This window comes from Dendrobates tinctorius, unplaced genomic scaffold, assembly GCF_039654945.1.
Source record: "Dendrobates tinctorius isolate UK_male_01 unplaced genomic scaffold, ASM3965494v1 ptg000103l, whole genome shotgun sequence".
Classification (NCBI taxonomy): Eukaryota; Metazoa; Chordata; class Amphibia; order Anura; family Dendrobatidae; genus Dendrobates; species Dendrobates tinctorius.
In genome coordinates this window covers 43,430,745-43,448,870 of record NW_027361771.1, presented here as the reverse complement: position 1 = coordinate 43,448,870, position 18,126 = coordinate 43,430,745, and the positions used below count along the sequence as shown (strand labels likewise).

The following is an 18,126-nucleotide window of genomic DNA, read 5'->3' as shown; positions in this document are numbered from 1 at the left end:
ATTTGAATGCAGAGTTGGTGGGATTATCGTTTTTTGATCCCACCATTACAGACAATGAAAAGTTGTTAATGGCTAATAAATTGCTCAGTAGCACAGATGAACCATCAGAGCACGCTAACCTACATGAGTTGATAATTTTACATAGTTATCTAATCTATTCTAGAGCTTTTGTTAAAGTAGTTTTTGAAACGTCAGAATATAATGCTCGGCATTTGCTTACAACTTGCAGGACATATTGCTTTTGTTCTTCATCTTTTGTCAGAAGGTCGTTAAAGTCGGTTACTTCCTACCTCTTTTAATTTTTCTTTCCTAACTTTTGGATTTACTACCCTAGCGTGCTCTGATGGTTCATCTGTGCTACTGAGCAATTTATTAGCCATTAACAACTTTTCATTGTCTGTAATGGTGGGATCAAAAAACGATAATCCCACCAACTCTGCATTCAAATACCACAAATGGTTCGAAAATTTGGTCAGGGCTATTTCTGCAATGTTGTTGTCACATTCTTTATAGTCTAACAGACTATGCAAAATACCTAAATCTTAAAATACCTCAATTTGGATTTTTTCAAACTTTGAGCGACGAGCGGCACGGGTTAACGTCGTTTGATCGAGCTCAAATTTTGGCTCTCTCAATATCTGGAAAGGGGAATCGTTTTGTGGGGTCCAGACGGACAAAATTCCGACATCGATTTTTTGCGGTCACCCTAGTGGGCACACAGCCTTCAAGGTCCACGTAAAAATACCAATATGCGGATAGTACCATAGGATTTAATGGGTATGTGTTTTATCCGTGAAAATCATAGAGCATGTATGTGAAAAAGTGAGGTCTGATAGTGAAAGTTAGTAAAATTGGGTTTGTTTAGTTTAATAACAAGATAAGAAATAAATCTCAGCCGAGGGAGCACAATGGAATTTATCTCCAGCCTCACATCTCCATGTGCAGTCAGCCAAGAAGAAGATTTATTTCTTCTGATGTAAATTGTCTCTTCAGAGAGGAAGAAGACTGGAACTCTAGTGCCACCTATAGGAAGTAGCAATCCTAAAAGTCAATGTTGACCCTTTAACGAGCCTTGTCACATGACTTTGGATAAAGCCAAACCAGAATCTCAATTTGCAGACACTGTGTTTTGGAGTGGTGCCCCTCATCAGTGCAAAGTGTGACATCTGGTTTAGCTGGGTGAGAGGCATCTGACCGGGATCCAAGGGGTAACGTTTCTCCTTACAGAGAGTGACATGTCAAGCGTGCCAAGATGAGGAGACTTTTAAGCTGCAATGCTCCTCTGGAAAATATGCAGATTGTCTCTTCTGATGTTCTGTCTCTTCTGATGTCACACAGTTCTTCTTGGCTGAGTTGAGAGATGAGGTCTTTGGAGCGGTTTTCTTTATTGCATTCTTGGAGAATCCCCTTAAATAATGAAGACTCTTCTTCTATCAGACCATCTTTTGACAACGGATTTATCTCCTTACTCTTCTGTAACACTGCTTTATGTCTTCTCTTCTAGGGAAAGTCAAAAATGCCAAAATGCATTGTTGATTATTGCCATAATTATGCTGGAATGAGGAAGAATTATGCCAATGTAATTCTCCATGGTTTTCCCACCACTCTTGATAGAATAAAAACCTGGCTGAAATCTTTAGAACAAGGTGGTCAAGTTTTCAAGAACCTTGATGAGATGGCTGCAAAAATACACGAGGGCAAAAAGCATGACTCGTATCGCATTTGCTCTGAACATTTTTCCCAGCAATGTTATATGGTGAATGGAGACAAAAAAGTATTGAATAAAAATGCAGTTCCAACCATCTTGACTCCCTGCGTGACGGAACCATGCTGTACCCGTAGGCCAGAGCCCCTGAACAGACAGGTAAGTTGTGGACTGATATGGACACAACTGATGAGGTCTATATCTCTGTCCATTATATTGGAAAACGAAAAAAGTGGTTTGGTACCGTGTTAGCCAGTAGAAAAAAATATATAAAATGCTCTCAGTGAGAGCACTTTATATATTTTTATATTGGAAAAACACATTGAGGCCGACTCATCAAATCTTTTACCCCATAAAACTTGCGTAAAAGCTTTAAAACTTGCTAATTTTTGTGCAGTGTGGAGTTTTGTCATATGAATCTGCTCTGTCGACATGTGTGGAGCTGGGGAGGACCTTGGATATGGAGTGGCCAAGCCAGCCCATCCATTAATCAAAAGTGTCGGCGTTTTGTAGAGCATAAATGCCACTCTAGTCAGTTATTGGAGTAGCAATTCTTGGCATAGTGCACAGAGGTGCACATGACTCAGAAATTGCGCCAAATTCATAAAGTGGCATGCATCGCTTAATGAATTTGGCACTTTGTACTCTAGCAAGAGACTGGCGTAACGTGAGTATGCACTGCGCCAGTCTTGATAGGCCCCAATGTCTTACCATATTGCTGCATTTCACATCACACTTAAATTGTCCTCCTAACCAGACCAAATAGACGTCAGGCAAAAAGGAAGCATGATGGCAACATTTTACAAAATTTATGCTCTGCTATGCCATAATGTAACATAGCTGGAATGATAATTTTCTGGTCGCTGTGGATGAGTCACATTATGGCTAATCCACCCACCCCACCTTGACTTCTGTTCTTGAAAATGTTGCCTACTAGTGTTACTAGACCTGCCACAGCTTACAGTTTAGTAGGTGTGCACGTTGATCTGAGGTGTACGGAAACTGCACCAAATCACCGAACCGGTATGATATGAGTGCCATACTGACTCGCTCTGTGTTTCACACCACAGCCTGCCAGTGTATACCACCACCTATAATGACAATGCACATAAAAGGGAACCGTGACAGCAAATACAGGATTTTAAACCTACAGCGAACAATATGAGTTAAATTCCCCTCAAAAAATGTACCAAAAAAGTCACTAATCACACAAAAGTGCAAGAAGAGAATACATTTTATTTATAAACAACATCATACATAAAAGTAAAAAGTAGATCCAAATGAATATATATATATGGTGGTAGACTAAAGGCAGGACAACCAAGTATACAACAATTCACAGGTAGCACTAGAAGAGTGGAGATGAACTACCATTTATGTGAGCTATACAAAGCCTAGGATCCAAGAGGGAACAGATCAGAGAGTAGTCAATGTACAATTACAAAGATACCCCCAGAGCCTGGCCAAGCAGCAGACAAATGTCAAACTGCCAACAATAGTGCTGAAAAGTTGCATACGGCCCAAGGGGAAATCGCCCAAGGAGAATTAAGTGCCTGTATTGCTAATTAGCTACCCCCAGACCCCGGCCTGTCTACCTAACACATAAAGTGCCCCAAATAGTGCTATCTAAAACAATGATCCTTACCCATGTGGGGACTCAGTATATCCTGCCAACGCCCCAGTGATCACAGCAGAAGTGTCCATAAAATAGATAAAACACCAGTTCAACATACTTTTTATATTATGCAGGGGTGATACTATTACTTAATTTTGCTTTAAAATCTTGAGTGTCAGAAGTTGCCAATTTAAGGGTGTTATTTATGTTTTTCATTTCTCACATTCAGCCTAAAGAATTCATGAAAAGAAGAGCAACTGAAGGCTCCTCACAGTACTCACAGGAAGCCAAACTATTCTGCAAGGACAGCCCTAAATCAGTGAAAAGTGGACAAGAGTTAACTGGAATAGTTTTAAATCTCACACTGGAGATCATCTACCTGCTGACTGGAGAGGTGAGGGATCCAGGGAATCTTCTGGCCCAAAGGCCACAATGTACTGCTCACAATAGCTGCAAGAAATGAATGGGTTATTCTGTCTTTATGCAATGAACAAATAACTCTAGGTATTCACCTATTTGTGAGCCTGTGATAGAGTACACATCAGCCAATCTGAAAAGACAGATGTAGGGGGAGGGAGAGAATAGCAGACTGGGCCAATAAATGAGAAAGGAGGTATGTCTCAGACTGCCTCAGACTCCTTGTTGGCACTGTGGGTTAACTGTAGTCACATCCTAGCTCTGTCCTTAAGGAGCTATTTAACCCCTTAACGACCAAGCCATTTTGTAGGTTAATGACCAGGCCTTAATTTTGAAATCAGACCACTGTCACTGTATGTGCTTATAACTCTGGAACGCTTCAACGTATCCCGCTGATTCTGCCATTATTTTTTCGTGACATGTTGTACTTCATGTTAGTGGTAACATTTCTTCGATATAACTTGCATTTATTTATGAAAAAAAATGAAATATGGCAAAAATTTTTAAAACTTTGCAATTTTCAAACTTTTAATTTTTATGCCCTTAAATCAGAGACATATGTCACAAAAAATAGTTAATCAATAACATTTCCCACATGTCTACTTTATATCAGCACAATTTTGGAACCAATATTTTTTTTTTTGTTAGGAAGTTATAAGGTTTAAAAGTTGACCAGCGATTTCTCATTTTTACAGCAAAATTTACAAAACCATTTTTTTAGGGACCACCTCACCACCTGAAGTCACTTTGAGGGGTCAATATGACAGAAAATACCCAAAGGTGACACCATTCTAAAAACTGCACCCCTGAAGCTGTTCAAAACCACATTCAAGAGGTTTATTAACCCTTTAGGTACGTCACAAGAATTGAAGCAATGTGGAAGGAAAATATTAACATTTAACTTTTTCCCCCAAATTTTTTTCTTTGGACTCATTTTTTTTTTATTTTGTCAAGGGTTTCAGGAGAGAATGAATTACAATATTTGTTCTGCAACTTCTCCTGAGTACATCAATACCCCATGTGTGGAGGAAGACCAATTTTTAGGGGCTCGGAAGGGAAAGAGCATCATTTGAGATTTTGAATGTCAAATAGGCTGGAATCGAGAGTTGCCGCCATGTCGCGTTTGAAGAAGCCCTGATGTACCTAAACAGTGGAAACCCCCCATAAGTGACCCCATTTTGGAAACTAGACCCCCTAAGGAACTTATCTAAATGTGTGGTGAGCACTTTGAACCCCCAAGGACTTCACAGAAGGTTATAACGTAGAGGCGTAAAATTAAAAAATCATATTTTTTCCACAAAAATTATCTTTTCATCCCCAATTTTTATTTTCCCAAGGGTAACAGGACTCCAAAAGTTGTTGTGCCATTTGTCCTGAGTATGCTGATACCCCATATGTGGAGGTAAACCACTATGTGGACACATGGCAGAGCTTGGAAGGGAAGCAGCGCCATTTGACTTTTTTTGGCTGGAATTGAGATTGGACTCCATGTCGCGTTTGGAGAGCCCCTGATGTGCCTAAACAGTGGAAACCCTCCACAAGTGACCCTATTTTGGAAACTAGACCCCCCAAGGAACTTATCTAAATGTGTGGTGAGAGCTCTGAACCCTCAAGGGCTTCACAGAAGTTTATAACATAGAGCCGTAAAATTAAAAACTCATTTTTTCCACAAAATGATCTTTTCATCCCCAATTTTTATTTTCCCGAGGGTAAAAGAACCCCAAAAGTTGTTGTGCAATTTGTCCTGAGTACGTAGATACCCCATATGTGGGGGTAAACCACTGTGTGGGTGCATGGCAGAGCTCAGAAGGGAAGGAGTGCTGTTTGACTTTTTCAACGCAAAATTGGCTGAAATTGAGATTGGACCCTGATGTACCTAAACAGTGGAAACCCCCTCACAAGTGACACCATTTTGGAAACTAGACCCCCCAAGGAGCTTATGTAGATGTATGGTGAGCACTTTGAACCCCCAAGTGCTTCACAGAAGCTTATAACGTAGAGCCGCGAAAATAAAATAATCATATTTTTTTCCACAAAAATGATCTTTTTGCCCACAAGTTTTTATTTTCGCAATGGTAACAGGAGAAATAGGACCCCAAAAGTTGCGCAATTTGTCCTGAGTACGTTGATACCCCATATGTGGGGGGGAACCACTGTGATCGCCTTACTGCGATCCTTGGGAGGCACAATGCACAAATCCACAAAAGGTGAAGAATTGGTTTTATTTTTTACGCCGTTTCTCGTGCGGTTTTAGTGATATGGCGACTTTATTCCTCAGGTCGGTTCAATTACAGTGATACCAGATTTATATCCTTTATTCATGTTTAGCTTCTGTCACACACTAAAAGACGCTTTTTTTGGAAGAATTTTTTGTAAGAAATTTTTGCATCGCCGTATTTTGAAAGCTATAATTTTTCCGTATTCTGGCCGACAGAGTCAAGTGTGGGCTTGTTTTTTGCGGGATGAGATGACTTTTTTTATTGGTACCATTTTCGGGCACATAACGATTTTTGATCGCTTTCTATTCCGATTTTTGTGGATTCAGAATGAACAAAAACTAAAAAGTTCAGGAATTGTTTTGTTGTTGTTATTTTTCCCTCCGTTCCGCGTATGGTAAAATTAGTATAGCAGCTTTATTCTTCGGGTCACTACGATTACAACGATACCTCATTTATATCATTTATTTATGTTTTGGTGGTTTTTACACAATAAAAACTTTTATAGAATAAATCATTATTTTTGCATCACTTTATCCTGCGAGCTATACATTTTTTATTTTTCCACTGATGATGCTGTATGGTGGCTTGTTTTTTTGCGAGACAAGATGACGTTTTCAGTGGTACCATGTTTATTTATATCCGTCTTTTTGATTGCATGTTATTGCATTTTTTCCAAGCGGTATGATGATACCGCTTGGAAAAAGTATAATGTGCTACTTTTTTGTGGGTTTTTTTTTACGGCGTTCACTGAAGGGGTTAACTAGGGTGACGCTTTTATAGATGGGATTTTTACGGACGAAGCGATACCAAACGTGTATTTTTTTTTTATTTTGTTTGTTTTTTTTTTTTTACATAAAAATGTGTTTTTAGGGGATTTTTTTTATTTTAATTATTTTTTTAAAAAATGTTTTGTTTTTTTTACCTAGTCTTTTCATGGGACTTTCACTTTCTGTATAATATATTACAATGCTCCAGCATTGTATTGCACTATACTTATGCTGAAAGCTGCTGACACCATGCTGTGAGCATGGTCTCGACAGCTTTCTGTAGCTGAATGACCAGGAGATTGTCATGACACCTCTGGGTCATCATGGCACAGGTCGGTCGGGCCCCGTGATTACATCGCGGGGATGCCGAACTGAGGCAGAGGGAGCCCCCTACCCTCTGCCTCCCCCCTCTGAACGCTGCGATCGCGCCTGATCGCAACACTCAGGGGGGTTAACAGCGGGGGGGCGCCGCTCCTGACTGTCAGTGCAGCACGCTCAGCCACTGAAGCGCTGAGCTCCTGCACTGAGATCGGGCAGGAGATGCTGAAATTTCAGCCTCACCTGCTCGATCGCTGCTGTGTTTGGTTGGTCAGATTGACTGACCAATCACAGCGCTTGGGGTGAAGGGACCGACTGCAAGGGTCCCTGCACCCCTTGCCGTGCCTGACAGCTGTTGGCACTGAACTATCACTGCATGTTTAGACGCAGTGACAGTTCAAAGGAATGACGTGCAAAGTCCGTCCTGGTGCGGGAAGTTACCTCCTGCCATGACGGACTGTGAACGTCCATAGACATTAAGGGGTTAAAAAAGCATTCTACTGAAACTGCCCTTACTAAAGTGTCTAATGATCTACTAACAGCTAAATCTAATGGCCACTACTCCTTGTGATTCGTTGATTCTCCTAGATCTCTCTGCAGAATGTGACACTGGCTCATCAGCTCCTCCTCACTATATTGTGCTCTATTTGTCTCAAGGACACACCGCTCTCTCTTGATTCTTCTCCTACTTCTCTGACCGCTCCTTCACAGTATCTTTTTCTAGCTCCTCTTCCTCTTACTGTTCGAGTTCCTTAGGGATCAGTCCTAGGCCCCCTCCTCTTATTTCTATTCACTGCCCCCACTGGACAAACCATCAGCAGATTTGGTTTTCAGTATCATCTCTATGCTGATGACACCCAATTATACACTTTCTCCTGACATTACACCTACATTACTACAAAATACTATTAAGTCTCTGTCCGCTGTCACTAACATTATGTCCTCTATCTAAAACTGAATCTGTCAAAAACGCCTTATGTTTTTTCCCTGTGCTGATCTTCCTAAACCCAATATTGCCATTTCCGTATGGGCTTCTGCCATTACTCCCAAGCAGCACACCTGCTGTCTTGGGGTTATACTTGACTTAGATATTTCCTTCACTCCCTACATCAGATCACTCGCTCTCTCATGTCATCCGCACCTCAAAAACATCACTAAATTCGACCTTTTCTTACCTTTGACTCAGCAAAACTCTTACTGTTGTTCTTATTCATTCTAATCTGGACTACTGCAACTCTCTACTAATCGGTCTCCATTTTACTAAACTCTCCCCCCTCCAATCTGTACTGAATGCAGCAGCCAGGATCATATTCTTGTCCAATCTCCACACCGATGCTTCTAACCTGAGTCAGTCTCTGCATTGGTTGCCCATCCGCTACAAACTTCAATACAAACGTATCACTTTCACCAACAAAGTGCTCCACACTTCTGCACCACCCTACATCTCCTTCCCCGTCTCAGTCTACCACCCTACCTGTGCCCTCCGTTCCGCTAATGACTTAAGGCTAAAATCATCAATAATCCGAACCTCCCACTCCTGTCTCCAAGACTTCTTGTGTGCAGTGCCAATTGAATTGTCAGGAATGCACTACCCTGGACAATTAAAGTAATTCCCAATACCCATAGTTTTACGCGTGCCCTAAAAACACATTTCTTTAGACTAGTTTTTTTATCTCATTTCACTTAACTAACTATTCCTGTTTTGCCCTAAATTTTCATCAGAATCTGGTCCATTGTATCATCTGTTTACACACCTTCCATGCACTTCGTAGCAATTTGTATCTGTACGTATAAAAATAGGGAAAACATGGGATAATGTGTGTGTGTTTTTAGTTTAATGAGAAATGAAAAATGAGAAATGGTCAAAAGAATAAAAAAATGCAGCGCTTGTAGACCTCAAATAATGCTAAGAAAGCAAGTTCATGATAATTTAGAAAGAATACCAATGTTTTAACTCAGGAAAAGTTCAGAAATCAATATTTTGTGGAATAACCATGATTTTTAATCACAGCTTTCATGCGTCTTGGCATGCTTTCCACCAGTCTTTCACACTGCTTTTGGGTGACCTTATGCCACTCCTGGTGCACAAATGTAAGCAGTTCTTATTTGTTTGATGGCTTGTGACTAACCATCTTCCTCTTGATTACATTCCAGAGGTTTTCAATGGGGTTCAGGTCTGGAGATTTGGCTGGCGATGACAGGGATTTGATGTGGTGGTCCTTCACCCACACATTGATTGACCTAGCTGTGTCCTGCTGGAAAAACCAGTCCTCAGAGTTGGGGAACATTGCCTGAGCAGAAGGAATCAACTGTTTTTCCAGGATAACTTGTATGTGGCTTCATTCATACGTCCTTCGGAAAGATTAACCTGCCCAATTCCAGCCTTGCTGAAGCATCCCCAGATCATCACCGATTCTCCACCAAATTTCACAGTGGGTGCAAGACACTGTGGCTTGTATGCCTCTCCAGGTCTCCGTCTAACCATTAGATGACCAGGTGTTGGACAAAGCTGAAAATTAGACTCATCAGAGAAGATTAACTTACTCCAGTCCTCTATGATCTAATTCTTATGGTCTTTGGCAAACTTCAGCCTGGCTCTCCTTTGCTTCTCATTGATGAAGGCTTTTTTCTACCTTTACATGACTTGAGCCCTGCCTCTAGGAGCCTGTTACGAACTGTTCTTGCCATGCACTTCACCCCAGCTGCCATTTGTCATTCCTTTTGTAGGTTACTTGATGTCATCCTGTGGTTGCTGAGTGATATTCGAATAAGATGTCGGTCATCCCGATCAGTGGAGAGTTGTTTTCGCCCTCTGCCGGTCTGTAGCTTTGTTGCCCCAATGTGCCGTCTTAGGCCGGTTTCACATTAGCGCTTTTTAAGCGCACGCACGGCCGGGGGTAGCTCCGCCCCCGAGCCGGCTCTCTGCCCGGCGTGCCCGCCCCTTGCTTGTAGCGCCGCCTACTAGCGGACAGCGGCGCCTGCGATCGGCGCACCCTATCTTTAGCATAGGGTGCGCAGTTCGTGCGCAGGCCGTGCGCTAGTTGCGCTTTGACCTGCGCTGCGCACTTTTGACGGTGCGCCGTGCGCGCCAAAATCAAACTTTTCGGATTTTGGCGCGCACGGCGCACCGTCAAAAGTGCGCAGCGCAGGTCAAAGCGCAACTAGCGCACGGCCTGCGCACGAACTGCGCACCCTATGCTAAAGATAGGGTGCGCCGATCGCAGGCGCCGCTGTCCGCTAGTAGGCGGCGCTACAAGCAAGGGGCGGGCACGCCGGGCAGAGAGCCGGCTCGGGGGCGGAGCTACCCCCGGCCGTGCGTGCGCTTAAAAAGCGCTAATGTGAAACCGGCCTTAGACATTTTAGGTATGGAGGCAACATGACGGTCACTGTATCCCTCTGCTAGTAAAGCCAGAATTGAGCCCTTCTTTTCCTCACTCAAGACTTTTCTTTAAACTCCTTTGGCATGGTTAAAAGTTGTTTTTTCATTCCTATTACTAGGGATATTACTAGCACTTGTTTTGCCATCCAGCTTGTCCTATTGCAAGAGAATTGTGAACACCACAGCAGGGTTTTTTATACTTTCCTTTGTTAAATAAGATTTGGTTCAGGTGATCACCTAATCAGAAGCACATTAAGTAGAATGAGGTGTACGCTGGTTGGAATTCAACTGACACTGGAATGGAATGGCTGTCAGACATGAAGAGAAGCTGATTTTTATAAAACTGTGCAGTGGTCTCAATTTTTGCCTGAGCTGTACATATACTGTATGTGTGTGTGTGTGTGTATATATATATATATATATATATATATATAGTAACATTCCACACTATGAGTGGACTGGGATAACTCACTTTGCTGTTCGTTGAGGCAGTCGCTGGGACACCCAGGGTTAAAAACAAGTCCAATGGGTTTCTTAGTAGTCAACATAAACTCTTTCTCTCTGACCCCGGTCACTATAACAAGGATCCCTGTCCGTTACCTGTTGGTGTCGGCCACACAGGTTCCCGGATGCCTCTTATCCTCAGAGGTATCCCACAAATGTCTCTCACTGACCCCGGTCAGTATCATTCACAACCGTCCACTCCAAAGGCATCTCACAGGCCTCCTTCCTCTGGCTCAGACTAGCCAGCACTGCAACATGTGCCAAACACACAGGCTCCATTAGGTAGTTAACCTCTCCCAGGTACCTATCACATGGCTAGTCAGGTGATTGTGACATCACCGCAGGTCCTCAAACACACAATCACATACAGGCTTCATCTTGCAGTATAGAATTAATCTTCAGCTCACCTGGTCCAGCCTGCCCAGTCCTCCTTTCCATGATCTCGGTGCACGGAATGAATCCATCCCCATCTGGGAGAAAATTCTTGGTGAAAAAAAATTTTGTAGTTCCAGCACACGATATAGGAAAATTAAAAAAAAAGCCTTTATTTAGTCCATCATTAAAAATAACAATACCAAATGTAATAAAAGCATTTGTAGGCTTACGCGTTTCGGATCATATTTGACCCTTAATCATAGCATAAAATACTGGATAAATGTAGCACTTATCAAGGAAAAGCAACCAAAGAAGGCTGCCTTGGGTAACACCCACCAGAATCAGCTGTAATACCAGCATCACTAATTCAAGGTTATGACTGAAGCTCGATGGATACTAAAACTTAACACCAGATATCCAGCAGGATTAAATTTGAAGCATGAATTGATGTATTTATACTAAAATAGTTGGAAACATAGAGATAAATTGAAAGGAAGAGAAGGGGAAAGGAAAAAAGAAAAAACATTTTTTTCAAAGGTTTTTTTGTTTTGTTTTTTTCTCAAAGGTTTTTTTTTCCTAAGGTTTTTTTTTTTCAAAGGTTTTTTTTTTCAAAGGTTTTTTTTTTTCTCAAAGGTTTTTTTTTTTTTCCCCCAAAGGTTTTTTTATTTTTTTTAAATTTTTTTTTTTTTTTTTCGCTGGGTGCGGTGGTGTGCGCCTGTAATCCCATCCCTTCCTGATGAATTTATATATATAAAAATTTGGTTAAAAAGTGACTAAACCATTAGATTATCACTAAGTGAGAATTCACATTGTAACATGTTTGTATAAGATGGATGAATCATAGGGTTAATCCAGTGAGGTACTATTGCTAACCTTGAATTAGTGATGCTGGTATTACAGCTGATTCTGATGGGTGTTACCCAAGGCAGCCTTCTTTGGTTGCTTTTCCTTGATAAGTGCTACATTTATCCAGTATTTTATGCTATGATTAAGGGTCAAATATGATCCGAAACGCGTAAGCCTACACATGCTTTTATTACATTTGGTATTGTAATTTTTAATGATGGACTAAATAAAGGCTTTTTTTTAATTTTCCTATATCGTGCGCTGGAACTACAAAAGTTTTTTTTTCACCAAGAGGCTTCATCTTGGGTATTCAGACACACACCCCTTGGGTGGGTATGTAGGTGACTGGACCACCCATCTCTCCAAGTCACCTGGAAGCCTTCCAATGTATAGCAAAAACCCTCATCAGTAGAGCTGCTGAGCAAAATACGCCCAGGCTTCCATCATAGGGCCACCCACCTCTGCGATACATACCACCCATCAATCATATGACCAGTCGCCATGCCACAATATATATATATATATATATATATATATATATATATATATATATAAAAATGGGAAGCAGAACTCCAGAAATATATGGGTGGACTTTATTAGGCCCACATGGCGTGGTGCAGCGTTTCGGCTTCGAAAGCCTTTTAGCCTTTTCAAGCAGTGAAGAAACAATTGGATACAAACATATAAATAGGTGCATGGTAATGAGGTACGATTAACATAATAATCATAAAAGATCATTGATCATTTTACAAATGAATATTTTCTCATTTTTATATAATACGTGCTATCTAGTCATATCACAAAAGTGCCTGTGCTATAAAGTAACTGCATGACTTACAGTAGAAGAGCATGTATTGCTCATTGTGCTACAAGTGATATCATGTTTATCACATTAATAATTAATATCTTATCACTCACCCAGGTGTGCATTGCCATAATTGCTATTTTCTTTGAATATACTCTATAGTTAGCGTGTTTGGGGTATGACTGCGCATGTACTGCGCGTAATCTTCCTGTCACTAGCCGCTAAGCCAATCAAAAAGAGTAAAACAGTGTTTATGCATAGCTGTGACTTCGTTGCTATAGCATCTGCTGTACGTTTATGCGTAGCTGAGACTTCGGTACTATAGCATCTGCTGCGTGTTTATGCGTTTAACTAGATAGAATATATATAAATATTTAGTCTTTTTTATGTAGGATTTTGCCCTTGTGAAGAAGTCCCAGAACCTCATCACAGAATCCCCACCTCACTCACCGATTCATGAGAAAAACAACATGGAGAAGATCATAAAACTCACCAACAAGATCATAGAGCTACTGAGAGGAGAGGTGAGCGCTGCTGGGACATTCTAAAGACCTGGTCAAAATTGTTGGTCTTCAAAGCAACCCCAAAACATCTGTGAGCCTCCATCATGTTTCACGGTAGGGATGGCACTCTTATGAAAAGCTGATTTTATTTACTGTGAATATGATTGTTGCTTTCCAACATGAATTTTGATAACCTTAATCAGGTGCCACTTTCTTTAACAGAGCATGCAACTGAGAATAATTTAGGTGAGTTTTGCTAACAGTCTGATTTAAAAAGAGGCCTCCTGTCTTAGCCCTATTAGGCCACGTGCACATGTTAAGTATTTGGTATTTTACCTAAGTATTTTTAAGCCAAAGGCACAAGACCGCAAAGGTCGGACGACTGAAATCCGTTGTTTTGACTGATAGCACTCATCGCCATGTTATTCAGTGAAGCAGTTCACATGTTCAATTTTTTTCTCGGACAGAATCAGTCCAAGAAATTTACAGTTGGCTAGGTTCACACCTGCATTATGAGTTCTACTTATCTGCAGAATGAGAATTTGTGTAATGGATGTGGTACATAACAGATGCAAATATAAGCAGAAGTGTCCTATTTACTATAATGGGGTCATTGTGCTTTCATTGCTAAACATTTGTTTTTCACATCACTCACAGTTGAGCGGAATGGAAAAAGGGGCAGGGACCCATGGCGTCAGTCCCCGCACTCAGTGTGCTGTGATTGGTCAGTCAATCTGACTGACCGATCACAGCATGATTCACGCAGGAGGTACTGAAATATCAGCACGTCCTGCCCTATCACACCAGGAGCTCGGCGCGGCTAATTGATGAGCTCCTGCACTTACAACCATGGATGGTTCCAACACCACCCCTGGCTGTTTAACCCCCTAAATGCTGAAATTGAGAGTGATCGCAACAGTAGGAGACAGACAGAGGGATGGGAACTCCTTCTGCCTCAGACCAGCACCCCGCAACGTCATAGCGGGGCCCGATCGTTGTCATGGTGACTTAGTGTCACGCTAGTGCATTACAATGCATTATACCTGCAATCAAAGTGAAATGAGCAAAAGTCCCATAGAACAGACCTTGGCAAAGTGCGACCTGTGGGACACATCTGGCCCTCTGGCTGTTCCAGACCGCGGACCAAGACAACAGAGGGGCTGAAAACAGTGGCCACAACAGACTGCACCGGGCACACCTGCAGTCACTCTCCATCCACGCTGACTGCTTTAGTGGAGGAGGGTGTGGGGCTCACATGGTGGCCATGAGGAGGCTGTGTGGGGCTCATATGCTGGCCATGGGGAGGCTATGTGGGCCTCAGATGCTAGCCCTGGGGAGTCTGTGTGGGCATTGCATGGTGGCCATGGGGAGGCTGTGTGAGGCTTACATTGTGGCAATGGAGAGGCTGTGTGGGGCTCATGCTGGCCCTGGGAAGGCTGTGTGGGCCTTGGATGCTGGCTCTGGGGAGTCTGTGTGGGCCTCAGATGCTGGGGCCCTTGGGAGGCTGTGTGGGCCTCAGATGATATATTAAATGGGCTGTATTTGGGTTCAAACGGTATATAGAGGGATGTCGGGATACTAAATTCTGCTCAATATTAAGTGATATAATTAATAGTAACACAATTATTAATATAATAATTATAATATGTTGATATTAATATTGAGCCTAATTAATTTCGGCCTTTTGGCTCGGCCCTCCACAACAGTCCAAGTCTCTCATGTGGCCCCTTGGGAAAACTAATTGCCCACCCTTGCTCTACACTATGACATCCCTTCAGATACTTATAGACAAGTATTAAGCCTCCTTCTTATTAAGCCAGCCTTCTTTTTGCAAGCTGAACATTCACAAATCCTTTAACCGTTCCTCTTAGGACATACTTTGCAGTCCGCTCACCATCCTGGTAGCTCTTCTCTGAACTTCCTCCAGTTTTTCAATGTCTTTTTTAAAATGTGGTGCCCAGAACTGGACACAGTATTCCAGATGAGGCCTGACCAAGGAGGAGTAGAGGGGGATAATTACTTCACGTGATCTAGAATCTGTGCTTCCCTTAATTCATTCCAGAATTGCATTTGCCTTTTTTGCTGCTGCATCACACTGTTGACTCATGTGCAGTCTGTGATCTATTAGTATACCCAAGTTTTTTTCAGATGTGCTGTTACTTAATTCTATTTCTCCCATTCTGTAGATGTAATTTTCTTTTTTTCTTGCCCAAATGTAGAATTTTGCATTTTTCCCTGTTAAATACCATTCTACAAGTCGCTGCCCACAGTTCAAGCTTATCTAGAGCCTTCTGAATCCCTTCTCTTTCTTCTCTAGTGTTAGCTATCCCTCCTAGCCTTGCATCATCTGAAAATTTGATCAGTTTACCTTCAGTTCCCTTATCTAGATGTTTATACAAATGTTGAAGAACACTGGGGCCAAGAAACAGCTTTTTGTTACTCCACTTGAAACACTCTTCTAATTGGATGTGCAACTATTTATGAGAATATTGAGAATTTATGAGAGTATCACTCCAATCTTTGAGAGTATTGAAGTTACATTATTATACTTCCAGGGGTTGTCTGGGACTTTAGTACTGATGACCTATCCTTGAGCTAGGTCATCAATATCTCATAATTGGGCATGCAACACCCAACACTCCTGCTCATAAACTGTTCCAGGTGGTGGTGGTCGGATCTGCCGAGTTGCAGAGGTGCACCGCTCCATCAAATGCAATGTGGCCACGGCCAGGTTTTACACATCTGCCCTTATTGATTCCATTAGAGGGTGGATGTTCAGTACCGAGCCACGGCCACTATTCTGTTCACATACAGTAGATGTGCTGTGACGCTCTGCAACTGAGCACATCTGGCCACCGCCTGCACTCGGAACAGCTGATCAGCTGCAATGACAGTTGCCGCTATCTGTCATTTGCCAGATTTGTAATTGCTTGGGGTATGGCGGCCCTATATATAACCAGAAGGAAAAGGTCCAAATTCTCTGCTTGGTGCTGTGCCACTAAAGCATTTTTGTCTCTTCATACAGAGCATACAGTATATCACAAAAGAAAGTATACACCTCACATTTTTGTAAATATTTTCCTATTTTTTTCATGGGATAATACTGAATATATAACACTTTGATACAATGTAAAGTAGTCAGTGTACAGCTTGTATAACAGTGTAAAATTGGTGTGCCCTCTAAATAACTCAACACACAGCCATTATGTCTAAACCGCTGGCAACAAAAGCGAGTACACCCCTAAGTGAAAATGGCCAAAGTGTTAATATTTTGTGTGGCCACCATTATTTTCAAGCACTACCTTAGCACTCTTCGGCATGGAGTTCACTAGAGCTTCATAGGTTGCCACTAGAATCATCTTCCACTCCTCCTTGATGACATCACGGAGCTGGTGGATGTTGGAGACCTTGCGCTCCCCCACCTTCCGTTTGAGGATGCCCCACAGACTGGTCAAGGTACTGGATATGCTTGGCTGTTCAGTTACCTGTACTCTGTTTCTTTAGAAAGGCAGTGGTCGTCTTGGAAGTGTGTTTGGGGTTGTTATAATGTTGGAATAATGCCCTGTGACCCAGTTTCCGAACGGAGGGTATCATGCTCTGCTTCAGTATGTCACAGTACATATTGGCAGTCATGGTTCCCTCAATGAAGTGTAGCTCCCCACAGCTGGCAGCACTCATGCAGCCGCAAACCATGACACTCCCACCACCATGCTTGACTGTAGGCAAGACACACTGGTCTTTGTACTCCTCACCTGGTTGGCGCCACACACGCTTGAAACCATCTAAACCAAGTAAGTTTCTCTTTGTCTCATTAGACCACAGGACATGGTTCCAATAATCCATTTCCTTAGTCTGCTTGTTTTCAGCAAACAGTTTGTGGGTTTTCTTGTGCATCATTTTTAGAAAAGGCTTCCTTCTGGGAAGACAGCCATGCAGACCAATTTGATGCAGTGTGCGGCATATGTTCAACTTCTTTTGGTCGACCATGGTGAGGTCTGTTCTGAGTGTAACCTGTCTTGTTACACTACGGTATGGTCTTGGCCACCGTGCTACAGCTCAGTTTCAGGGTGTTGGTAATCTTCTCATATCCTAAGTCATCTTTATGTAGAGCAACAAATATTTTTTTCAGATCCTCAGAGTCCTTTGCCATGAGGAGTCATGCTGAACTTCCAGTGATCAGTATGAGACAGAGTGAGAGCGATAATACCAAATTTAAAATGCCTGCTCTCCATTCATACCTGCAACCTTGTAACACTAATGAGTCACATGACACCGGCGAGGGAAAATTGCTAATTGGGCACAATTTGGCCATTTTTACTTAGGAGAGTACACCCTTTTGTTTCCAGCGGTTTAGACATTAAAGGCTGTGTTAAGTTATTTAGAGCAGTGGTCCCCAACCTTTTTTGCACCAGGGACCGGCTTCAAGCAAGACCATTCTTCCTTGGCCCAGCAGGGCGGGGATGGAGGTGTGGCAGGGGCGGGGCTTTGATCATAAGGGGTCGGAGCTATGGACGCGGTTGTAGTTTAGCAGTGCATACTTATCATTTAATTATAACATTTATAATGTGACTCAACTCACCATAGGTTTTAAATGAGTGCTCCATCACCCCCATCCTTGCCTGCTCCATCACCCCATCACTGCTGTCTCTCCATCACCCCCATCATTGCCTTCT

At 42.2% G+C, this 18,126-nt stretch overlaps 1 protein-coding gene across 5 annotated transcripts in view; it reads left to right on the top strand.

Moving 5' to 3' along the window:
- Positions 1–18,126, top strand: part of LOC141100102 (uncharacterized) — a 100,634-nt gene that overhangs the window by 59,919 nt on the left and 22,589 nt on the right. For all 5 annotated transcript variants that reach the window (XM_073588326.1, XM_073588328.1, XM_073588327.1 and 2 more), the window contains exons 2-4: positions 1,505–1,864; positions 3,550–3,714; positions 13,343–13,474. In XM_073588326.1, the coding sequence (XP_073444427.1) occupies positions 1,505–1,864; positions 3,550–3,714; positions 13,343–13,474 (657 nt within the window). The remainder of the gene's footprint in view (positions 1–1,504; positions 1,865–3,549; positions 3,715–13,342; positions 13,475–18,126) is intronic.